Raw genomic sequence first — 25,895 nt, forward strand, 5'->3', positions numbered from 1 at the left:
ACATTTGCCTTGTACAATGCCTTTTTCAGCAGCTCTGTGTCTGACTATAGCAGCAGGTGTGTAGGGCCGTCTTTAATTTTGATTGGGCCCTGGGCAAACATTCTCTTCCATTCTGAGACATACAAAAAATAACAGACTCAAAATCGGCTTACTGCACCAGATCACACAGCGATTGCTGTGCTAGAGGTTACAGTTTATCCTCACCACTCACTGGCTAGTTGCTAGAGGTTACAACACATAATTTCTGCTTGCCGTTTGGTTGATAGAGGTTACTGCACATTATTAGCGCTCACTGGTTGCTATAGGTTAATGCACAACATTGCCACTCACTGAGCAGTGGAGCAATCCCATGAGCAAGTAAAGCGGCACCTTAATACTACAGGAGAGGGTCAAAGAGTGTAGATATACTGCACGGGATTACCGGGTGACCGTTTTACAGAGTGCACAGAGGATAGAGGCTGTATTCGCATGCCAGCAGAGGGGGCGGGGCCAGGAGCTCCACTGACGCTCTGACCCCACCCCATGTAGCCTGTATGCTTGTAACAGAGTGGCTGTAGTTAGAGCGGTGATTTTTATGTATAAGAAAGGTCTTCCTTTAAAATTGTGAGCCAAACAAACACTGCTGACACAAATTCCCCTCCCCCTCTCCTCCCCTCCTGAAGAGGTGCAGTAACGGCTTCCACAGTTTGTACTATCAGACATGCCTTTGTTGAACTCTCATGTGGGTATCCCCAGCCTGGACAGGCAGCATTGCAGGCTCTAGAGTCTGCACATGCAGACTGGAATGCCGTCTGCGCGCGGACTAGTGTCATTTTAAAATAAGGGAGGGGGGTGGGTATTGCAGAGAGACGTGGCTCAGATGGGCAGTGCTGTGTGCGCAATCTCGCATTCATATGGCGCACACATTGCATACACTAGGGCGGAAGACAGGGAGGATGCCTAATCGGGTCCTAACGTGATGCAGCGTGCAAAAAGCTTCAGACTAGTTTCCCCTTTCATGGGAAGCGATTTATTTGGCGATAATTTGGATAACTACATCCAGGCGATTTCTAATGGAAAGGGTACTCTTTTGCCAGTCAAAGTTTAAACGTCCATTTAAACACTTTTTCTTTTTTTTTTTCTCCTACGCCAGGGGCATCTGCCTCTAGGCAGTGGCGACGGCCTCCACCGTCACTCAAAGGAAACGTCAGGGTCAGACCCGGGCACAAAAGACCTGGGCCAATAAATCTGCAAAGCAGAATACTAAAGCCTCATGTGTCCCCCCTCACCGGAGTGGGGGGAAGACTTATGAAATACTCAGTCTAGCAACTGGGAAATACAGGACAGATGGGTTCTCTCCTTGGTGTCTCCTAGGATACAAAGTAGAATTTTGGGAGTTTCCACCATCTCGTTTTCTGAGATCAAACGTTCCCAAGGATCCGGGTAAAAGGCAATCCCTGTTTTAAAGCATTGGACCAATTATTGTCTCGGGGTGATCATAAAGATCCCCACAGAGGAGCAAGGTTCAGGGTTTTAAAACCTGTCTACGTTGCCAAAGCCAAATGGGGGTTTGTCAGACCCATTCTAGATCTAAGGAATCTGAACCAGTTCCTGAAGATCCGCTCCTTTTGCATGGAGTCAATCAAGTCCAGTAGTTTCCATCCTACAAGGAAGAGAACTTCTGGCATCCATCGACATCTGAGATTCAGATCTGCATGTCCCTATATTTCCTGCTCACCAGAGGTTTCTGCGGTTTGAAGTAGAACAGCACTTTCAATTTTGTAGCCTTGCCTACAACCTAGACTATCTATTAATAGACCAGTTGGTGGCTTGTTTGGAGCAAAGTGTATGCATTACAACCAGTTACCTGGAAAGTCTGGGTTGGATTCTCAGCCTAAAGAAGTCCTCCTTAAAACCACTAAGAAGGCTGGAGTATTTGGGCCTGATCATAGGCACAGCCCAGAAAAGGGCATTTTTTTTTTTTTTTTTGCCTCTGACAAAGGTCAGCTCCATATGAGAGCTGGTGCAGATGGTCAGGTTAAAGAAATCCCTCAATTCGCCTTTGCATGAGGTTGTTGGGAAAGATCGTAGCTTCATGCAAAGCAGTTCCCTATGCCCAGTTCAATTTGAGACTGTTGTAAACAGTATCCTGTCTGGAATAAAATTGGACAGCCGCATTGGCAAGTCCAAAGCTTGGATCAGTTTCCCAAAGCCTCAGTTGGTGGTTACTAACCCAGAATCTGAAAGGAAAGTCCTTCAGACCATTTATCAAAGTAGTAACGACAGATGCTAGCCTTTCAGGCTGGCATCTAAGTACTAGAGAAAACTGTCCAAGGACAGTGGTCAAGAACCGAAGGAGCCTTGCCCATCAACATCCTAGAGATTTGGGTAGTGCATCTGGCTCTGGAAACCTGGACTTCTAGGTTAAAGAATTTTCCTGTCAGGATCCAATCCAACAATGCCACGGCTGTGGCCTACATCTTTCACCAAGGGGGCACCAAGAGTCTCTCAGCTCAGAGAGAGAGGTGGACCATATTCTAACTTGGGCAGAAAAGCATGTCCCATGCCTATCAGCAGTTTTCATTCCGGGAGTAGAGAATTGTCAGGCAGACTACTTGAGTCGCCAGTAGTTATTTCTGCGGAATGGCCTCTTCACCCCAAAGTTTTTTTGGGCTGTTTGCCAAAGATGGGAGACTCTGGCCATAGATCTTTTAGTGTCCAGATTCAACATAAAGTTACTCAACTTTGTGTCTAGGACAAGGGATCCATTTGCATGTGGAACAGATGCGCTGGTAACCCCGTGGGATCAGTTCTCACTGATCTATGCATTCCCCCCTATTAATTTGCTACCACAACTTCTTTGCAGGATCAAGCTGGAAAGAAAGCTGTTAATTCTGGTAACATCAACATGGCCCAGAAGGTCATGGTATGCAGAAATCGTAAAGATGGCAGTGGAAGGTCCATGGCCCCTCCCACTAAGGCCAGACATGCTCGCACATAGGCCGATATTCCATCCTACTTTTACGAACGCTAAATTTAATGGCCTGGCTATTGAAACTCATATTGTGAAGAAATATGGGCTTACCAGGTCAGTTATCTCAATGATGGTTAATGCAAGGAAACCAGCTTCTAGAATTGTATATTATAGAGTTAGGAAGGCTTCTGTTTCCTGGTGTGAATCCAAGGGTTGGCACCCTCTAAGATATGATATATCATAGGCAGAATTCTTGCCTTTCTACAATAAGGCGTAGAGATTAAGTTGGCCCTGAGTACTGTTAAGGGCCACGTCTCAGCCTTATCAATGTTATTTCAAAGACTGCTTACCAAGCATTCTTAAGTCTGGGGTTTTATGCAAGGGGTGATGCGGATTAATCTGCCAGTTGAATCGCCCTTGAGCCCTTGGAACTTGAATGTAATTTTGTCAGTTACAAAAACAGCCATTTGAACACATGATGCATCATATTCCCTTTGTCCTTTTGACAAGGTAGCTGGTATATTTGGTTGCTATATCCTCAACGAGGAATTGGCTGCTCTTTCTTGTAAAGAGCCATATTTGATGATCCATGAGAACAGTGTGTTACACCCTCCTCATTCAGGCTTTTTGCCAAAAGTAGTTTCAGGTTTTCACCCGAACCAAGATATTGTCCTGCCATCGTTTTTTTCAAAAAAACATGTTCCAGGGAAGAAAAGTCACTATTGTCTTGATGTGGCGAGAGCAGCGAAAATCTATTTAAAGGAAACTGCTCAGATTCTTAAGACGGTCTCATTTATTCTGCCAGAGGGTCCGAAAGGACAGGCAGCGTCGAAATCCACTGTCTCTAAGTGGATTTGACAAGTGATATTCAAACTTATGATTTAAAGGGTAAAATTCCCCTCTTTTAAGTTAAGACGCACTCTACCAGAACGGCTAGTGCTTCTTGGGCGGTGCGTCACCAGGCCTCCATGTCTCAGATCTGCAAGGCCACAACTTGGTTTTATCAAGTGGATGTAAGGAGGAATGAGGGTATCGCCTTCAGGCTCAGTGTTCTGCAGGCAGCAGTATAAGCCCTCAGGTCTGGGGGTGCCCTATGGGTTGTCTCCCTCCCCTCAAGTAGCATTGCTATGGGATGTTCCATTAAGTAATTAAGGCCCTGTGTCCCATGATGTACGATAAAGAAAATAGGATTTTTATAATGGCCTGCCTGTAAAATCCTTTTCTTGGAGTACATCATGGGCCCTCCCTTCTTTTTATGGGGTTTAAGTATATTGCTTGGCTACAAACACTGAGGTACTCCTGGAAGGAGGAGGTGTTATATAGGGGAGTCAACTTTCTGTATTTGGTATACCAGTGTTAACACCTGAAGGTGGCCCATAACCCATTAATTTACTTAAGGCTCTGTGTCCCAAGATGTACTCCAAGAAAAGTATATTACAGGTAAGCTGTTATAAAAATTATATTTTTAATTTGCAGATGACCCTGTGTCTGTTTGGTACAAGGTTCCTAAACTAGACGCAGCATTTTCCCAGGTCTCTAGACATACAGACCTAGCCTTCAAAGACATGGGAGTGTGGTCCAATGCAATGGACAAAAGAATGGATTCTCTTCTGAAAAAATCGTGGGATTCTACAGTAGGGAGTCCAAAGCCAGCTATGCCATTGACTGTGGTGGCCAGAAACATGGAGTTCTGGCTTGCACAGATACAGGCCCACATTGAGGAGGGAACACCAAAGGAGCAAATATTCTCAACCTTTCCTACGCTTCTCAGGGGTATTGCCTATATAGTGGATGTATCCACGGAGTCAGTACAGATGGCTGCAAGGTCCTCAGTCCTGTCAAATTCCGCAATAAGAGCCTTGTGGTTAGACGTGGCAGTGTGACTGCGCTTCTAAAGCCGCATACACACGGGCGGATTGTATGGCCTACTTAGTCCGTCATACAATCCGACGGACAGTCCGTCATACTTTCGAATGAACGGACTTGACCACACACGGATGCACAAACAGTCCGTCGAAAGCTTGCGCGATGACATGTACAGCACGTACGACGGGACTAGAAATAGGAAGTCCAATACACAGCAATGCAACCTTCCGCCGTGTAAATCCTTTCTGAGCATGCGCCATTCTTAGTCCGTCGAACTAGCCTACTCACGAGCGGATTGTCCGCTGAAACCAAAGTATGACGGACAGTATTACGGAAATTCCGAAATACTTAGTCCGCCAGACTGCACGCTGAAAGTCCGCTGAAGCCCACACACGAGCGGATTGTCTGCTGAAATGTGTTTCGACTGACTAAGTTGGCCATACAGTCCGCCCGTGTGTACGCGGCTTAAGGCTAAGCTCTGTGGAATCCCATTAACAGGGGACTTGTTGTTTGTGCTGGGATTGGAAAAGGTACTAGACCGCACAGCAGATAAAGAGGATTTCCGTTGGAGCGTAAACCAACCTGGGGGCAACCACAACAATTAAAGAAAAGACCAAGAGCAGATACGAGTCCTCGCTTTGGACCACCCAGGGCTGAGAATCAAGAGACCCTGGAACCAGAGAGGGAAAGGCAAAGGAGGGGAAATTTTTCATCCTGAGCAAACCCGTAACAAACGGTGACAAGGTGGTCACGGTGGGGGGCAGATTGGGAGGCAATATCCTTAAGCCAATTCATACTAGGAATTCTGCAACAGGGGTATTGTTTGGACTTTTCAACCCTACCCCCAAGCAGGTTTTATGCAACTGAACTGGCAAGAAACAAAGAAAAGGCCAGAGGTCTATTGGAAGCTCTAAAGAAACTAATAGAACAAGTGGTAAGCTATGTACCACAAGAAAAAATTGGCAAGGGTTTTTTTTTTTTTTGTTTTTTTTCACAATCAAAGGTTTTTATTAAAGCTTATGAAGTACAAAATAAAAGGACATAAGGAGTATGAACAAGTTTGTGGTCCAGAAACCCTTGGAAATTCAGACCGATATTTAAATCTCAAATCCTTGAACCAATCGGTGACCTACAAATGGTTCATGATGGACTCAATCTTTTTCGTAAAAGGCACTATTACAGCCATCTTGCTACATGGCTTCCCTGGATCTAAAGGATGCATATTTACACATCCCAATAGAGCAAAAATGCCAAAAATATCTAAGACTGGCAATAAAAACGAAGGAAGAGATATGCCACCTTCAGTTTCAGGCTCTTCCTTTCGGGCTTTCATCTTCACCTTGAATATTTACAAAAATGGAGGCAGAACCCTTGGCGACACTCTGACTCGGAGGCATCGCAGTCATTGCCTACCTAGATGACTTGCTGCGCTTTGCCACCACTCCAGAAAAATTAACCAAGGATCTGAACTACACCCAGGATTTCCTACAAAAACTTGGGTGGTTACTAAATCTAGAGAAATCCAACCTGCTCCCCTTCTAAGCAGATTACATACTTGGGGTACATCCTAGATTCAAAACAACAAAAGGTGTTTTTACCCAGAGAAAAGGTACAAAAAAGATGCTTAAAAAAAAGCAACCATGCACAATAAGATGGACGATGGCCACTTTGGGACTATTAACCTCAGCAATCCCGGCAGTGCAATGCTTTTTTGGCCACTACAAATATTGATTTTAAAAATATGGAATCAGACAGTACTCACTAGACACTCGGGTACATATACCAACACAAGTAAAAATGTCTATTGTGGTAGGGAAAGCCAGAAAATGTAACCAAAGGAAGGATGTGGAGCTTGCCAGTCACTCAAGTAATGACTACAGATGCAAGTGGCATAGGTTGGGGGGCCCATCTAGGCCCATGGATAACACGAGGTGTGTGGAAAGATCATCAAACTGGAAGGAACTAAAGGCAGTTTTTCTAGCACTCAAACACTTTGAGGAACAATTGAAGGGTCACCATTTACAGGTCCGGTCTGACAAGGTTACCGTAGTTGCTCAGGTAAACAAGCAATGGGGAACATGGTGTGGAACTTTGAGGTCACTGGCAGAGGGGATACTAAATTGGGAAGAAAAATGCGTTCTTTCCCTATCAGCAGTCCACCTAAAAGGAGAACTCCAAGTAGCCGACCTTCTCAGCAGGAGAATATTGAGAGCAGGCAATTGGAGATTAAACCAAGAAGTGTTCAAGATAATTACACAAAGATGAGTTCTGCAAATGGACCTATTTGCATCGAAAGAAAACATGAAAGTCCGAACCTTCTTTTCTTTAAAGGGTGGAGCACTCGGGGTGGACGCCCTAGTGCAGAAATAGAGGCTCACCAAGTGTTGCGCCTCTTTTGGCTGCCCCGCCCCCTAACTATAAGACTCTGCCTACAAAGTGTCCCTATACATTTTGTTTTTACAATGTTGGCAACTAAGCCTAAGACATGAAACTTCAACAATCTCACCTTTTTAGTAGGAGAATTTGGCTGTTGCTCACCCATTTTAAGCCTTTTAAGCATTTTAACAGCTGTTTCTGTTTTGAGTTGATGACTGTGTCTCAACCTACATATGAAATTGATGATCATTATCTCCTGATTGGTTGGTATAATTGGTTAATCATACACCTGACTATTCCTACAAAATCCTACTTTGTGCAAGTGTAAGAACTGGGGTTGGTTTGAAGCCAAAGGGTGGTCACAGCAAATATTGATTTAGGTTTTTCTTTAAAACTTGGGCATAAGGTACACACAAGGGATGGGATATGGTTAAATTACCCTAAATAGCACATATGCCACAATTTAATACTCTAATTAAAAAGGCACTAATAAGTCTTAGACACACATCCCTAATCAATATTAAAAAAAAAAAAAAAAAAAAAAAGTTACATTTTGAACAAACTATCTTACACGTGCCTTTCACTGCATAAAATATATGCAGACAGCTAACACTTTGATCCTACTTCAAAGGATAATTTCATTTAAAATTTGTTGCTCTACACATCAACCAGTAACTGGTGAGGCAATAAATGCTGTAATCCTGGAGTATGTAATGTGCAGCAAAGGCTAAAGTGTGGAATAAAGAATGTATAGTGCAGAGTAGAGAATGAGGTAGTGTGGAATAGGGAACACATAGTACAGAATGAGGCAGTGTGACATAAGGAATGCACAGCGCAGAATACAGAATGAGGTGGTGTGGCATAGGGAGTGCGCAGAATACAGAATAAGGCAGTGTGGAATGAGGCATGTATAGTGCAGAGTACAGAATGAATCTGTGTGGAATAGAACGTACAGTGCAGACAGAGTATACGATGAAGTGGTTATGAAATGGAGAACACAGTGCAGAGTATAGAATGAATTGCTGAATATATTGTTTGGCAATATGCATACAGTTGGTGAGATCCCTGCTTGCTGCCGCTACCTTCTACACACAAGTATAAAAGCACCACACACCATATCCTGGAGAAGTGACCCTTCACTTTCTGGACCTGGAAGGGCGGTCCTCAGTATGCAGGTTCTTCTGTCTAAAAGTTGCTTGCAGTACAGGTGCAAGAAAAAAATGCAGCCATTATTGCCTATCTTGCTGATGCTCACTGCCCCTCTGCATTTTTTGCAAAGCCCTGCATTAAGTTGAGGCGCTCTACTCCTCCTCTCCTCCACCATCATGGAAACCACCCTGAGCAAGGCTGTGGCCTGGAGGGTACAATCTTCACCACCGCTGCCCATAAGATGCCTTCATGTATTAGCGTGTTAGGACACATCCTGAATCTGCAGGACTCTGGGACTTTGCTAAAATCCCAGGAGACAATCCTACAGAATTTGGGATGGTTTGGAGGTATGTATATATCTTAAGGGCACATTAAAATTTTCACCTGGTCTGGATACCAAAAGCCTCAAGCTGAGACATACCTCATTCATTCTTTAACCCATTTTGACTTGCTAATTCAAGATTTTTATTTTTCATAAAGCAAACAAATTGTATGCAAATAGAATATTTTCCTTTTCTAGAAAATGCTGGAGCCCCAGTGACAACCATGCGGACATACTTTCCAGAAGTGTGGTTTATTGGGACCACATATGTGGGGTGAGTTTGTCCCTTTTTTATTTTTTTTTATTTTATTTTTTTTTTGTGGGTAGGATAAAAAACTATTGCAAATATGTGTGTAAAATACAATCCCAGAATGACTTTGGGTAGAGTTATGCTTAGTTGGCCATTACCCAATGGTCTAAATCAATCTTTCTCTGGTTAAATAATTTAAATTTTTATTGCAAATATGTCAACTTGCAGTAATACTTTTTGGATTTGAACGTGATGACGTACGACCGGACTAGAATAAATTCGTAGCCAATAGCTGCCCTAGCGTCGGTTTTTGTCCGTCCGGACTAGCAGACACACGAATGGATTGTTCTATGGGAAACCTGTTCTATTTCTAAAGTCCATCAGATTTTTGGACAGCAAAGGTCCGATGAAGCCCACACGCAATAGAATTGTCAGATGGATTCGTTCCGTCGGACCTTTGCTGTCAAAGTCCGGTCGTGTGTACGTGGTATTCGGGTTTCTCTAGGAGTTCCTTGATATTGATGGGATTGACCTTGTGCCTGATTCAGTTGAGTCAGTGGTATGGCACAAATGACATCCAATGTATGGGTGTACTAGACTAACTAATAAAAGGACCAAAAAACTTATTTGCCATTTTGAAATTCTTCTATTAGTTTTGATCATCAGATTCAAAAGTACAAACCTTTTTAAAGAAAAATGTTGCTCTTCATTAGATGACTGAGCACCTGATGAGCTGTTGTTAACAGCATGTTACCTGACCACAGTGTACATCGGTGTCATGGGGATACCTTTCCTGCAGACCACCGGTGTCATGGGGCACTTCTGCGCCAGACCACTGGTGTTTGCAGGGTCCTCATGTTCTAAATACTTGAGAGAGTTACAACTTTGAGATTTAAATATAATTTTAAACTGGGGTTGCTGAAATTTATTTCAAGGGTTTGTCTGTGATAGAACGGCTGAGAAATGCTGCTTCTACATTCTATTCTTCCCATTCACTTAAAAATACCTGTTCCACAGAACATGCTTCAGTGTTTTACAGAGCCTAAGCACGTGACCAAAAGTCATTAGCATTTGTCATTGGCTGATTGTGTGATTGTTGGCTGAAGCAGTGGAGCTGCAGATAGGCCAGCTTTACCACCACCCCCCCCCCCCCAAGATCTTAAGCTAAGTGCAGTGTAACCTGCTACCTACAGTTGAGGGGGATGTAGAAGATCTGTTGCTGAACTACAGTAGAGAGAAATCCTCCTTCCCACTGCAAACTGGATTGCTTAATGGGGCAAAGCTGTGTGAATATCAGGACAGGATTGATCATTTTACATCCTTTACCAGGTTGCCCCCACCCATTTTGTTCCTGATGTAAAAAACCAGATGTCTGCTACATACATTAACATTTGTATATTTAATTTTCTAATCCAATTTTCAGGGAAAGTGGTACCATTTCAATCCTTGAGGTCCCAGGCACCATCACAAAGTGGAAAAGTGATGTGGTGTGTCTTTCCAATGGGACTGGTTTTGGCATGACCAAATACCCAGCCAACTTCACTTCTTTCCAGAAGATGTTTGTAGACCTCTCTCTTCCAGATTCCATAGTTCGTGGAGAAATCTTGCTTCTAGTGGCCTCTGTTGCTAACTATATGGACAAATGTGCCAAGGTGACTGTCTGTCTCTATTTTTGGTTATTTGGTAGTAATGTGATATGCACATAGATGTTGTTCCACAATTAAAACTTGGAGAAACTGTACATTTTGACTGCATGTATACTTGTTTAGTCAGATATTTGATCAAGTTTTTTTTTTTTTTTTTTCAGTTTTATTAAATCTTGGGCAGGTGCAGTCGGCTTTCTCCACTGCAGGTGGCACTGAACCACAGTCACATTGCAGGGGAGATGAAGCCAAGAGGAACATGATTCCTCCATGGTTTCCTGGATCCCTGGGGAAGCAATCTGGTTGGCTGCCATCCAATGTGACTCTGGCCATCTTGGCTCTATTTAAGACCCTGCTCTCAGGCTTGACGCGCATGTGGGTAGTGTAGGGACAGGTCACCCAGCTGACTGACAGTGATTAGTGGCATGGAGAGGTTCCAGATGAGTAGTGAAAGGATAGGAACATGCCATCCTTCCTTTGAAATTTCCCCATTTGGGTATGACCAGCCAAGCTGTATTCCACCCCTCACGATAGACTCTGTTGGCACGTCTGATACCTGCTCCACTACACACTGCTATTATAGTGTGAGAGTTCCCAGTCAGGTGCCTTCCCACCTGGTTGGTTGTGATTTTCTGGATTCTACATTAATACAAGTTCTCTGCAACTGGACGGAGTGCTTACTGTCAAGGCTCTATGCTGTACCTCCCCACAAAGTTAAACCTAGTGTAAAAACTTTAGTAATCCAGTCAAGAGAAGGGTTACATGCCCTCATTGGCAGGCAGCTCCAGAATTGCCATCTGAGAAGATTGGTATTTCGAATTCTGAGCATATTGCCTACTAGACACAAGGGCTGTCTTGGTGATTCTGCAATCAGAATGTTCTATTGACTTCTCTGTATTGTGCTTCCCCAGGTACGTGTCGATTTACAGTCTTCAGGTGACTATGCAGCAAAACCGGTTCACACAGAATCGGTGAAATGCGTTTGCTCACAGAAAAGAGTCTCCTACTCCTGGAAGATAAATGCTACATCCATAGGTAATACAATAATTCAATTTTTAATAAAAAAAAGAATTACAAAAGTACAACATGGTATAGTATGAAGTTTTTATCTAGATTTACTGAAACATTTTGCTATTTTACAACATAAAACTTTAATCTATAAAATTCATCTGTACGTGGATAAGAAATTGGTTACATGAAGACAGATATGACTCATTCTCTAAATAGTCTAGTCTAATGTTGTAAATGATGTGTCTCCGGGTTCTGTATTGGGCCAATGCTGTTCAATTTGTTGATATAGAGCAGTGGTCTCCAAACTGCAGTGTGTGGGCTAGATGTGGCCTTTGATAGCCTTTAGCTGGTCCTTGAGGCATTATTCCTCCCACTGATAAAAGGCACAATTTTTCTGACACCAACAATGGGGCATAATTCATGCCAATAGAGCACTATTCTTCTACCCAGTCATTCTGCTTGCATGCAGAATCACCGTGGGTATAGGTAGACCATGTATGCTTGGTTGGTTATCGCTTCATGGTCTAAACCTTTCTTTACAAGAGATTCAAAGAACCTTATGGTTTCTCTAGGAATTTCTTGATGTTGGTGGGATTAACCTTGCACCTTATTAAAGTGGTGTGGGACAAATTACATCAATGTATGTACATGGATAGGAAACCAGTTGCATTAAGAAAGGGATATGACGCCTTCTCCAAATGGTCTAATGCTGTAAGTGGTGTGCCCCAGGGTTGTGGATCAATTTGTTATAGAGCAGTGGTCTCCATACTGCAGCCCATGGGCTAGATATGGCCTTTGTTAGCTCTTATCTGGCCTTTGGCGCACCGTTCCTGCCACTGATAAAAAAAAAAAAAAAAAAAAAAACGCACTTTCTCCAACTGACACCAAAAATAGGGCATAATTCCTGCCATTGACACCACTGATGGGGCACAATTACTCCCCCTGGCACCAATGATGTGGCACTGTTTTTCGTGTGTTAACTACATCAAAAAACTTTCAGATGCCTTTTCTCAGGAAGCAGAATATACAGGGCTATGGGAATTGTTGTTAAGGTATTAAAACATGTTAAGCCTATACTAACATGTCATTAGCCAGTAATGAGAAGCTTTCAAACATGCCCTACAGCCTAAAAGTTGGAAGGAATAGAGGTAGTAAGCAGGTCTTGCAAAAGAAGTTGTCCTTTGGGTATGATTATCATGAGAAGTTTTGCCGTCATGGATCATGAGCTGTTCTAACCATATGTACTGTACAGACTAGCAGTGATTTTATGTATGTATGTTGTATAAAATGTTCCCATAAATTCACAGAAGATTCAGCATGTGAGAAGTTCAGTGTCAGAATTGCTGGGGAGGGAAACGTAGGCATGGTTGAAGTACTGAGTTTCCTTGATAAATGGGCCTTAATATGTAAACCTTGCTGTAGTTTGTTGCACCAGTTCCTCACTCGCATCTGCCTTTTGGTCACTGCAGCCCATGACTGATGTCCATACCAATGTATACTGTGAAAATGGTGATAACATGTACTTCAATTGTACAGGTGTTGCTAATGTCTCTGTGACGGCTCAAACAATTCACATTGGCGCATCATGTGAGGGACCTGTTGATCCTAGCGAATCAAACCGCAAGGACACCATAGTGCGGAGTTTCACTGTGGAGGTGAGTTGACAAAGACAAAAATGCTAAAATTTACAACCTGGAAAAGAAGTCTTATATGTTGTAGCATGTCTATGTTCTGTATATATTTCTCTGTCATTCTTTTTGCTCTCGTGGTTGGTATGGGTCTCTTCCCACATTTGCTCTGTCTTATAACTTGTGCTCTCCTATTTTTGTGAAAAACTTTTATGGACTGCCAACATTTTATACTTGGATACATATGCTAATGCATGACACTACATAACATTTAATATTAAATGTTGCCTAACTCCACAATCATGTCTATGCATTAAACTGGTTATAGCTTGATAGGACAGTATAAAAATACATTTATTTTTTTTTTTTCTATTTAAGCCTGAAGGTATCAAACAAGAAGTCACCAAAACCGACTTTGTCTGTGTCAAAGGTAAGAGAATATCTGGTTGCTTCCTAGGACTGTTACTGGTCCATTTAATGACACATTCCACCATTTGCAAAAAAAAGTACTCCTGTTCATTTAAAGTGCATTTCACAACCTTTTGCATTTGAACCTGCCAAGCATTGAAACAATGATTAGTGGATTACGGTAGCAATTCTTGAGCTTCTGCAAACTCTCAAGCTGCAGCTCCTGTACCCAGTTGTGTCCCCCAGCAGTTACAAAGCTTGAGGAAGTATTAATGTATGATGACACTGCACTGTTCCATTAATAACTATGGATCCCTCTGCTGTGGTGGCAGATGGAGGGGCTTGCTGCTGCTCCATTCACAGATCTGAGGTCAAAGTAAAAAAAGGACAGGTAAAGATTTAGTAAAAACTTCACTAAAGATTCAGTAAAGGAGCCATGGGGGGGGGGGGGGGGGCAGCTGAAGACTATATATTATACTTGCCTGCTCTGTGCAATAATTCTGCACAGAGCAGCCTCCATCTTCCTCTTATGGGGTCTCCTACTGGCGCTCCTGGCTCTTCCAACTTTTTGAGTACCCCCCTAGAAAGCCACTTGCTAAGGGTGGGGTACTCACGTGGTCTTGCTCCTGAGCCCCTCTGCCGGTGTTCATTGACAGACCCCACACCGCCTCCCATCACATAATTTGACAACAGCAGGTGCCACTAGCTCCCTTAAGTTGCAGGATTCGATTGACAGCAGCAGAAGCCAAAGGCTCCCTTTAAATTTGCTTGCATAGCAAAATCGGCACATCATGTCAAACTATATATAACAATAGCTTAACAAAGCACTCAATGCATCAGTCCATAAAGTTTCCTTTGGTATGCATTTGCTTGCATATGCTCAATCTTTCTTTAAAAAAAAAAAAAACAGGCTTATGTTCCCATATCCAAATAACTGCTTCCTTAATTGGTATTCACCACTATGTAGTCTAGGGATGAGCTTGGTGTTTGAGTCGAACATGTGTTCGGCGAAGCCAGAACTTTATGGGCCGTTTGTGTCACATTCGCATGGTATTCAGTGCATTGTTGGCTGATGATTGTCCAAGCATGCACCATGACCCGCATGCTTGGACAATCACATCGCCGGCAGCGAGGAGAGCCATAATTGGCCACAGGCAGGATACCTGTGGACAATTATAGCTCAGAGGGTTTAGTACACGCCCCACACTATATAAGGCTGCCTATGCGGCGGCCTTGCGTAGTGTGTTGCGGCAGCTCATAGAGAGACAGAAGACAGGCAGGGGCAGTGTCTACATTTCTTTTGAACCTAGTGAAATTAGTCGTGTATTGTGCCCCCTCCACAGTGTACACCTGAAGCTGCCCCCAATTGCTTGTGGTGTTCTAGTCCTATACCACAGGCAGCTACAGCAGTTAGTCGGTGTAATGTGTCGTCTGCTCAGTGTGCACTTAAAGCTACCCCAATTGCTGGTGTTCTGATCTCCCTGCAGGCCATTCGTATGTCTGGAAGGCCAACAAGGAGAGGCAGACAGTCAAGAGCCAATAAAAGAGGGCAAGCAGGCTCTGTCTGGAGGCAACAGTGCTGGACGTGGACGCGGTGCATCGTCTGCACATGGTCATGGGACACGCTTGTCCTTATTTTCAGCAGCTGGATGTGTTGAGCCACAACATGCCGAAGACTTGGTAGAGTGGATGACCAAACCCTCATTTTCTCACCCAGGCTCAGGTTACTGGCAAAGCAGCTGCCAATGCAGCCTCTTCCCTTGTCTCAATGGCATCAGTCACTCCTTCCATAGACCCACCATGTCTTCCTGAGGAGTGCCCCGAACTGTTTGAGCACAGTGTGGGTTACATGCTCCAGGAGGATGCCCAGTGTTTTTGAATGCTCTGATAATGATATCTAGAGGAAGGCAGTAGCGTGAGCCCAGAGAGGGGATGCTCAAGGACAGCAATCTGGCAGTCATGTTCCACCAGCTGCAGCATACTGCCAGGTTTGCTCCAGTGATGAGGGAGGGGATGATGTCACTGACTCCACATGGGTGCCTGATAGGCGAGAGGAGGCGGCACATAGGGATGAGCCGAACACCCCCCGGTTCGGTTCGCACCAGAACTTTCGAACGGACCCCGCGTTTGTAACGAACGTTAGAACCCCATTGAAGTCTATGGGACTCGAACGTTCGAAATGGAAAGTGCTAATTTTAACGGCTGATATGCAAGATACTGTCCTAAAAAAGGGTTTGGGGACCTGACTCCTGCCTCAGGGGACATGGGTCAATGCAATAAAGTTTTAAAAGCGGCCGTTTTGGCGGGAACACTGATTTTAACCACTTCCCACCCGGCCAATGCATATATACGGCCGGGTGGGAGCCGTCTACTCCTGATAGGACGTTCAGGAACGTCCTTCAGGAGTAGCGGGATCGCGCGCGTGCCCGCGCAGCGGCGCGATCCCGATGTGCTCGTGTCATCCGGACACGGCACATCTCAGATTGGCAGGAGGGCTCTGTGATTGGCCCTCCTGATCACATGACGGCCGTGTCCAATCACGGCCGTCATGTGATGTAAACAAACAGCCGGTTGCTAGGCAATCAGCTCTCCTCTCCTCACACGGAAGTCACCGCTGAGGAGAGGAGAGCAGATCGCTGCAGCCGGCTGATGATAAGTGAGTATGGGCTGCTTTTTACAGCTTTTTACTCACTGATCATCAGTGTAGTGTAAACACACAACACACCACACAGTACAAACACAGTCCCCACACATGTCCCCAAAACACACATGTCCCCAAAACATACATGTCCCCAAATAATAAAAACACATGTCCCTAATAATAAAAACATGTCCCCCACATATGTCCCACTAAAATCACATGTCCCAATGATTATCTGCACACATATGTACGTGATCACCTGCACACATATGTACATGATCATTTGCGTACATATGTCCGTGATCACACAAACCAATTATTATACACTTAACGGAATTTTTTTACCAAAAACATGTAGCAGAATACATTTTTGCTTAAATTTATGACAAAATTTGATTTTATTGGATTTCTTTTCAAATAGAAAAAAGAAAATTATAGTTTTTTTTCCAAATTTCCGCTTTTTTTGCGCTTATATCGCAAAAAAAAAAAAACGGAGTCGTGAATAAATAACACCAAAATAAAGCTCTATTTGTGCGAACAAAATGATAACAATTTCATTTGGGTACAGTGTAGCATGACCGCGCAATTGTCACTGAAAGCGCTAGAGCGCTGAAAGCTGAAAATTGGGCTGGGAAGGAAGGGGGTGAAAGTGCCCTGTATTGTAGTGGTTAATGACGATTAAAGTGAAAAAAAAAAAATGAAATATTCCTTTAAATATGGTGCCTGGGGGGTGTCTGTAGTATGCCTGTGAAGTGCCACGTGTTTCCCGTGTTTAGAACAGTCCCTGCACAAAATGACATTAAACGGAAATAACACCATTTAAAACTGCTTGCGGTTTTAATGTTATATCTGGTTCCTGCAATATGGTTGAAAATCATTCAGAAAAATGGCATGGGTAGCCCTCCCTGCCCATTACCAGCCTATTTGGGTCTTGTACGCATATTAAGGGGAACCCCGTACCCATATTAAAAAAAAGGAAATGTGTGTGGCCCCCAGGCCCAATATACTCAGAACAGCAGTATACAGGTGGTGCAAACAAGACAGGGACTGTGTAGGTATGTTGTGTTAAGTTGAATCTGTTTGTAATTTTCAACTGGTACATTTTTAAAGTGTAGCTCCAGTCAAAAAAACTATTTTTAAGCTTTTTGGAAAACCTAGGGAAGGGTTATCACCCCTGTATAATTTGTTTTGTCGTCCATCTTTTTTCATCTCACTTGCTGTTGTCTCCTTCCGTTTGCAAGTAGGAGATGTTTGTAAATTGGATGTTTGAAAGTAGGGGCCTGCCCTATATGCTCTGCAGAAATGGCGGAACAAGGTGTTGGTTTTGCCACAACATTGTAAGCCCTCAAAGTGACTCTTGGTGGGCGCTGGAGCGCCCTGCTGTGAATGATTATATCAAGAATTGTAATTACATGCCATTGTTGAACAGTGGTAGAAAAATTTACCTTTGGTGGTTGTGGTGCTGGTGCCACAACACTATAAGTCCTCACCGTTACTCTGGGTGGGCACAGGAAGGGGCCCTCCTGTGAAATATTATATCAAGAATTGTAATTGCATGTCCCTGTTAAACAGGGGCAGAAAAATTGGGCCTTAGGCACTGGTGCCATCACACTGCAACCTCTGCCATATACTGTAGTTTTATTGCAGGAATTAGCCCTGCTGCAAAGCATTGCATCAAAAATTGTAATTAAACGCCCCTGTTAAACAGGGGCAGAAAAATTGGGCTGCTGGCATCACCCAGAACCAAAAATGTTCTTCCAACATATCAGCGGAGGAGGAAGAGGATAGACAATCAACATAACAGGACAGTCACTCAGCATCAGCATAGGCAGTCTTGAAGGGATGTGGTATTTCAAAAAAAAATTATTCGGTTACATCAGCTTCAGGTGCTTGGTAGCTGTGGGTGATCCAAGACTGATTCATCTTGATGAAGGTCAGTCGATCAACTGATTCGGTGGACAGGCGCACTCTGTGATCGGTAACGAAGCCACCAGCAGCACTGAAGGTGCGTTCCGAAAGAACGCTGGATGCAGGACAGGCCAGTAGCTCAATTGCATACTGTGCAAGCTCTGGCCAGTGATCCATCCTCAAGACCCAGTAAGCCAGAGGATTTTCAGTGGGAAAGGTGTCAAAGTCTGACCTTGCCCCTAGGTATTCCTGCACCATGTAAATTAGACGCTGGCGTTGGGTGCTGGAACCAATCATACCTTGGGGCTGCGGACTAAAAAATTGTCTGAAAGCATCAGTCAGACGGCCACCTTCTCCACTGCTCCTTCTGACTGATGCCTCAGCAACACGTTGTCCAGGACCAGGAGTTTGTGACCTCCCAGTCTCTGGGAATGCGTTGCACAGAGCTTTCTGCAAGGCCTCCCGGAGATGTCTCATCCTCTGCTCCCTCTGCGATGGCAAGATAAGGTCGGCAACCTTACCCTTGTACCGTGGATCAAGGAGAGTGGCCAGCCAGTAATGGTCCCTCTCCTTGATCCGAAGAATACGAGGATCCTTCCGCAGGCTTTGCAGGATCAGGGAGGCCATGCAGCGTAGGTTAGCTGAGGCATTCGGTCCGGAGTCCTCTGGGTCACTAAGGACAACATGATCCGCAGCTACCTCCTCCCAGCCACGTACAAGTCCACGTGTTTCTTGGGACTGTAAATCATCCCTATAAGACTGCTGCTGCTGCTGCTGCTGATGCTGAGTGCCAGCCTCCACCTCCATGCTGACACAATCATCCTCCTCCTCCTCTTCCTCCTCCTCACCCTCTTCCTGTGTGATGGGTGGCACAGCAGGAACACTGTCTGGATAAAGGGGGCCTTGAGAGGCAAGGAAGTCCTCCTCTTCCTGCCTCTGTTCTGCCTCAAGTGCCCTGTCCATTATTCCACGCAGCGTATGCTCCAAGAGGTGGACAAGAGGTACAGTGTCACTGATGCATGCACTGTCACTGCTCACCATCCTTGTGGCCTCCTCAAACGGTGACAGGACAGTGCATGCATCCCTGATCATGCCCCACTGGCGTGGTGAGAAAAAACCAAGCTCCCCTGACCCTGTCCTGGTGCCGTAGTCGCACAGGTACTCATTGATGGCCCTCTGCTGCGTGTGCAGCCGCTGCAGCATGGCCAATGTTGAGTTCCATCTGGTGGGCATGTCACATATAAGGCGGTTCTTGGGCAGGTTCAACTCCTTTTGGAGCTCAGCCAGCCGAGCACAGGCATTAAATGATCGGCGGAAATGCACACAGACTCTCCTGGCCTGTTTCAGGACATCCTGTAAGCCGGGGTACCTGCCCAAGAACCGCTGCACCACCAGGTTAAGGACGTGAGCTACACAGGGCACATGGGTCAGTTGTCCCTGTCGGAGGGCGGAGAGGAGGTTGGTGCCATTGTCGCAAACCACCATTCCTGGCTTAAGCTGGCGTGGCGTAAACCACCTCTCGGCCTGCCCCTGCAGAGCTGACAAAACATCCGCCCCAGTGTGGCTCCTGTCCCCCCAAACAAACCAGCGCAAGCACGGCATGGCATCGTTTTGCCTGCGTACTTGCGTAGCCCCTGCAACGCCTACGGAGCACCGCTGGTTCTGAGGACAGAGCACTGGAAGAGGCCATGGAGGAAGAAGAGGAGGGGGTGGAGGAGAGAGGTGTGTCACAACCAATAGTAGCATTTTGGAGGCGTGGTGGCGGAACAACCTCCAACACTACTGCACCTTGTCCTGCATCCTTCCCAGCAGCCAGAAGAGTGACCCAATGGGCCGTGAAAGACAGGTAACGTCCCTGTCCATGCCTGCTGGACCATGAGTCAGCGGTAATATGCACCTTACCGCTGACCGCCCTGTCCAGCGAGGCAAGGACATTGCCTTCCACATGCCGGTAGAGAGCCGGAATCGCCTTCCGTGAGAAAAAGTGGCGTTTGGGGACCTGCCACTGAGGAACCGCACATTGTACAAACTCACGGAAGGGGGCCGAGTCTACCAACTGAAAAGGCAGCAGTTGAAGTGCTAGCAATTTAGCCAAGCTAGCATTCAACCGCTGGGCATGTGGATGGCTGGGAGTAAATTTCTTCCGCCGGTCCAGCAGCTGGGGCAGGGACATTTGCCTGCTATAATCGGACGTGGATGTACCACTAGCAGAGTTCCCGGAAGCACTTGGCTGTGACACACCTAATTCTACACCTTCATTCCTCTCAGAGCAGGTTTCAGAGAGGACTGAAGGTCTAGTGGGGTTGGAGATGCCAGCTGATGAGGAGCAAGGAGAGGTCCGCTTTGTTCTTTGGTGTGGGTCTTTGAGGTATGCTTGCCAACGAGCTGCATGGCAGGTCAACATATGTCTGGTCAAGCATGTGGTGCCCAAGCGGCTGATGTTTTGGCCACGTGAGATACGCTTGAGACATATGTTGCAAATGGCAGCGGTGCGATCTGATGCACTCGTCTCAAAAAAGGCCCACACCAAAGAACTTTTAGAATAACGCGCAGAGGAAGCGCTCTGCGCAGGCGGAGCTCTGCGGTGTGATTCAGTCGGTGTGCTGCCCCTAAGCTGGCCCCCGGAGGGCATCCTGCCTCGTTGGACATGTGCCTCCTCCTCCTCCTCCCTCCTTCCAGGCACCTACGTGGAGTCAGTGCCCTCATCATCCCCTCCCTCTTCATCGCTGTAGCAAACCTGGCAGTATGCTGCAGCTTGTGGAACATGACTGCCAGATTGCTGTGCTTCTTGAGCATCCTCTCTCTCTGCGCTCACGCTACTGCCTTCCTCTAGCTGAGTGTCATCATCAGAGCCCACCAAACACTGGGCATCCTTCTGGAGCATGTACCCAACACTGTGCTCAAAGAGTTCAGGAGACTCCTCAGGAGGACGTGGTGGGTCTAGGGAAGGAGTCACTGATGATGACATTGAGAGGAGGGACGACGATGTGTTGGCAGCTGCTTTTCTACTACCCTGAGACTGGGTGAGAGAGGATGAGGAGGATGAAGAGGGCTTGGTCATCCACTCTACCAAGTCGTTGGCATGTTGCGGTTCAACATGTCCAGCTGCAGAAAAGAAGGACAAGCATGTCCCATGGCCCCCTGCTGATGACAATGCACCGCGTCCACGACCAGCACTGTTGTCTCTAGACACAGAGCCTGCTTGCCCTCTTTTATCGGCTCGCGCCTGTCTGCCTCTCCTTGCTGGCCTTCCAGACATGGTAATGGCCTGAAGGGAGTTGGGTAAAACAGTAGTTGGGTAGTTTATATTGTGCTGGAGGCACACAACACCCACTAACTCCTGCAGATGCCTTTTTTATAGAACAGCAGAGTTAAAGGGGTATATACAGATGTATACTGTGCTGGAAGCACACACAACTTCCAATAACTCCTGCAGATGACAATCGGGCCCAAATAGAGAACAGCTATGTAGGTGGATTATAGCGGTATGTACTGGGTACAGAGCACGCACACAGCACGCACTATCTCCTGAGTGACACTACTGACTGCAAGCTCTATTATTAAAGATGAACCACTAGCTATATAGGTGAGGTGAATATCACGGTGTATACTGCGGTCAGGGCACGCAGACAATAACCAGAAAACAGCAGAGTTAAAGGGGTATATACAGATGTATACTGTGCTGTGCTGGAAGCACACACAACTTCCAATAACTCCTGCAGATGACAATCGGGCTCAAATAGAGAACAGCTATGCAAGTGTATATAGTGGTATGTACTGGGTACAGAGCACGCAGACAGCACGCACTAACACTACTGACTGCAAGCTCTATTATTAAAGCTAGATCACTAGCTATATAGGTGAGGTGAATATAGTGGTGTATACTGCGGTCAGGGCACAGACAGTAACCACTACACAAGAGCAAGATAGTAAATCAGCCAAAAACGATTGGTGTGTAACTGTGTTGAAGGTACACAGAACACCCACTGCTTCAGACGCCAACACACTGCACGAGGCCGCCTTAATGGCGGCCTTATATAGTGTGGGGCGTGCACTACACAGCCTGAGCTATGATTGGCCACAGGCAGGATGCCTGTGGACAACCATGGCTCTCCTCGCTGCTGGCGCTGCGATTGGCCAAGCATGCGGGGTCACAGTGCATGCTTGGCCAATCGTGAGACAGCAATGCATTGCGCCATCGCAGTGCATTGTGGGCCACACGAATTTTGCCGCGAACGGCCCAAACGTTCGGAATTCGGCGAACGCACGAACGACCGATGTTCGAGTCGAACATGCGTTCGACTCGAACACGAAGCTCATCCCTAGCGGCACATCTCCAACAAGGCAGGATGCCCTCCAGGGGCCAGCTTAAGGGCAGCACACCGACTGAATCACACCGCAGAGCTCCGCCAGTGCAGGGCGCTGCATCTGTGCGTTATTCCAAAAGTTTATTTGTGTGGGCCATTTTTGAGATGAGTGCATCAGATCGCACTGCTGCTATTTGCAACATGTATGTCTCAAGCGTATCTCGCGTGGCCAAAACATCAGACGCTTGGGCACCACATGCTTGACCAGACATATGTTGACCTGCCATGCAGTTCATTGGCAAGCGTACCTTAAAGACCCACACCAAAGAACAAAGCGGACCTCTCCTTGCTCCTCATCAGCTGGCATCTCCAACCCCACTAGACCTTCAGTCCTCTCTGAAACCTGCACTGAGAGGAATGAAGGTGTAGAATTAGGTGTCTCACAGCCAAGTACGTGCGGGCACTCTGCTAGCAGTAAATCGATGTCTGATTTTACCAGGAAAACTTTCCTGCCCCAGCTGCTGGACCGTCGCTGGAAGTTCACTCCCAGCCATCCACATGCCCAGGGGTTGAATGCTAGCTTGGCTAAATTACTAGCACTTCAATGGCTGTCTTTTCAGTTGGTAGACTTGGCCCCCTTCTGTGAGTTTGTGCAATGTGTGGTTCCTCAGTGGCAGGTTCCCAAACGCCACTTTTTCTCACGGCATTTGATTCTGGCTCTCTATCGGCATGTGGAAGGCAATGTCCATTCCTCGCTGGACAGGGCTGTCAGCGGTAAGGTGCATATTACCAATGACTCATGGTCCAGCAGGCATGGACAGGGACGTTACCTGTCTTTCACGGCCCATTGGGTCACTCTTGTGGCAGCTGGGAAAGATGCAGGACAAGGTGCAGTAGTGTTGGAGGTTGTTCCGCCACCACGCCTCCAAAATGCTACTACTGGTTGTGACACACCTCTCCTCCACCCCATCCTCTTCTTCTTCCTTTGTGGCTTCTTCCTGTGCTTTGTCTTCGGAACCAGAGGTGCTCTGTAGGCATTCAAGGGGCTACGTACGCACACAGGCAAAAAGATGCCATGCCTTGCTTGCACTGGTGTGCTTGGAGGACAGGAGCCACACTGGGGAAGATATTTTGTCAGCTCTGCAGGGGCAAACTGAGAGGTGGTTGATGCCACGCCAGCTTAAGCCAGGAATGGTGGTTTGCAACAATGGCACCAACCTCCTCTCTGCCCTCCAACAGGGACAACTGACCCATGTACCCTGTCTGTCTCACATGCTTAACTTGGTGGTGCAATGGTTCTTGGGCAGATACCTGGGCTTACAGGATGTCCTGAGCCAGTCCAGGAAAGTCTATGTTCATTTCCGCCGGTCATATGCCATCGCTTGGCTGACTGAGCTCCAAAAGGAATTGAACCTGCCCAAGAACCGCCTTATCTGTGACATGCCAAACAGGTGGAACTCAACGTTGGCTATGCTGCAGCAGCTGTACATGCAGCAGAGGGCCATCAAGGAGTACATGTGTGACTACGGCGCCAGGACAGGGTCAGGGGAGCTTGTGTGGTTTTTTTTTTTTTTTCCCCAGATGCCAGTGGGGATCAGGGATGCATGCACTGTCCGGTCACTATTTGAGGAGGCCATGAGGATGGTGAGCAGTGACAGTGCATGCATCAGTGATACTGTACCTCTTGTATATACAACAATACTGCGCAGTAGTCGGCAATGAAAAAAATATAACTAAAACAAAGGCTGCTAACACGCTAAAACTGGGATCTTTTTAGCTGAGAGAATATCAAGAGTCTAAAGTGTAAGCGCCGAACTTATAGATATATTGATGTAAAAGTGAAAAAAAGGGAACAATAAACACCAATATGTGCACACACCTATAGCAGATGAACACAACGTGACCCCCAAATATGGGGATATTGATGACATATGATTGAAAAACTGGATAGTGAATATAGTGATAATCAAAACATATGTATCAATCCAACTGGACATATACGTATATATCTCCGTGGAAAGCTAACCCAAAAGGTCACACTGTATCATAATGCGACACAAAAACTAAAAAGTGGCAACAAAATATAAAATAAGAAACATCAATGTGAACACATGAAAATATAAATAATGCAGGTGATGAAGTCCATTAAATAGAAAAAGTGCATATGTAAGTCCCAATAAACTTCAGTGTCCAAAGAGGTCCCACGTAACAATGACCAAATGTTGTTCCACCCAGTGAAGCTCCCACCACCGTAAGAAGCGCAGGCTTACCAGATGGACATGACCCAAGTAGACGTATGTCTCAAGGGTCAATAATAGCTTGTAGTCTCGGCCAATGCGATCCTGGATTCAACATTCAAGTCCTACCACACATGGTTCATTCGATATGGACGACTGCGTGTAATCACTGTTTTCGTATATATGGACAGCTCCGACAACAGTTCAGGCATAAAAGATAAGGAAATGGAGCCGACATAGCATAATAACGTTTTTAAAAAAAGATTTTTTATTAAAAAGTATTAAAACTCACATTTCCATAGTAGTCAATAGAGCGTATCAGAGGAAAAAAGGCAGTGGCGGAGTCCTCCCGACGCGTTTCGACCTACAGGTCATCATCTGGGGTGGGGGGGGGGGGCTGGGGTGGTGATGACCTGTAGGTCGAAACGCGTCGGGAGGACTCTGCCACTGCCTTTTTTCCTCTCATACGCTCTATTGACTACTATGGAAATGTGAGTTTTAATACTTTTTAATAAAAAATCTTTTTTTAAAACTGTTATTATGCTATGTCGGCTCCATTTCCTTATCTTTTATGCCTGAACTGTTGTCGGAGCTGTCCATATATACGAAAACAGTGATTACACGCAGTCGTCCATATCGAATGAACCATGTGTGGTAGGACTTGAATGTTGAATCCAGGATCGCATTGGCCGAGACTACAAGCTATTATTGACCCTTGAGACATACGTCTACTTGGGTCATGTCCATCTGGTAAGCCTGCGCTTCTTACGGTGGTGGGAGCTTCACTGGGTGGAACAACATTTGGTCATTGTTACGTGGGACCTCTTTGGACACTGAAGTTTATTGGGACTTACATATGCACTTTTTCTATTTAATGGACTTCATCACCTGCATTATTTATATTTTCATGTGTTCACATTGATGTTTCTTTTATATTTTGTTGCCACTTTTTAGTTTTTGGGTCGCATTATGATACAGTGTGACCTTTTGGGTTAGCTTTCCACGGAAATATATACGTATATGTCCAGTTGGATTGATACATATGTTTTGATTATCACTATATTCACTATCCAGTTTTTCAATCATATGTCATAAATATCCCCATATTTGGGGGTCACGTTGTGTTCATCTGCTATAGGTGTGTGCACATATTGGTGTTTGTTTGTTCCCTTTTTTTCACTTTTATATTAATGTAT

The 25,895-nt window shown here is 45.6% G+C and overlaps 1 protein-coding gene across 1 annotated transcript in view; it reads left to right on the forward strand.

Moving 5' to 3' along the window:
• The window catches only part of LOC143930659 (ovostatin-like), a 208,426-nt gene that overhangs the window by 113,408 nt on the left and 69,123 nt on the right, over positions 1 to 25,895 (forward strand). Inside the window, exons 18-22 of the mRNA XM_077455158.1 lie at positions 8,865 to 8,940; positions 10,340 to 10,568; positions 11,471 to 11,594; positions 13,107 to 13,225; positions 13,577 to 13,628. Of these exons, the coding sequence (XP_077311284.1) occupies positions 8,865 to 8,940; positions 10,340 to 10,568; positions 11,471 to 11,594; positions 13,107 to 13,225; positions 13,577 to 13,628 (600 nt within the window). The remainder of the gene's footprint in view (positions 1 to 8,864; positions 8,941 to 10,339; positions 10,569 to 11,470; positions 11,595 to 13,106; positions 13,226 to 13,576; positions 13,629 to 25,895) is intronic.

The sequence above is a fragment of the Lithobates pipiens genome, unplaced genomic scaffold (assembly GCF_037356315.1).
Source record: "Lithobates pipiens isolate NorthernLeopardFrog02 unplaced genomic scaffold, aLitPip1_a1.2 Scaffold_25, whole genome shotgun sequence".
Classification (NCBI taxonomy): domain Eukaryota; kingdom Metazoa; phylum Chordata; class Amphibia; order Anura; family Ranidae; genus Lithobates; species Lithobates pipiens.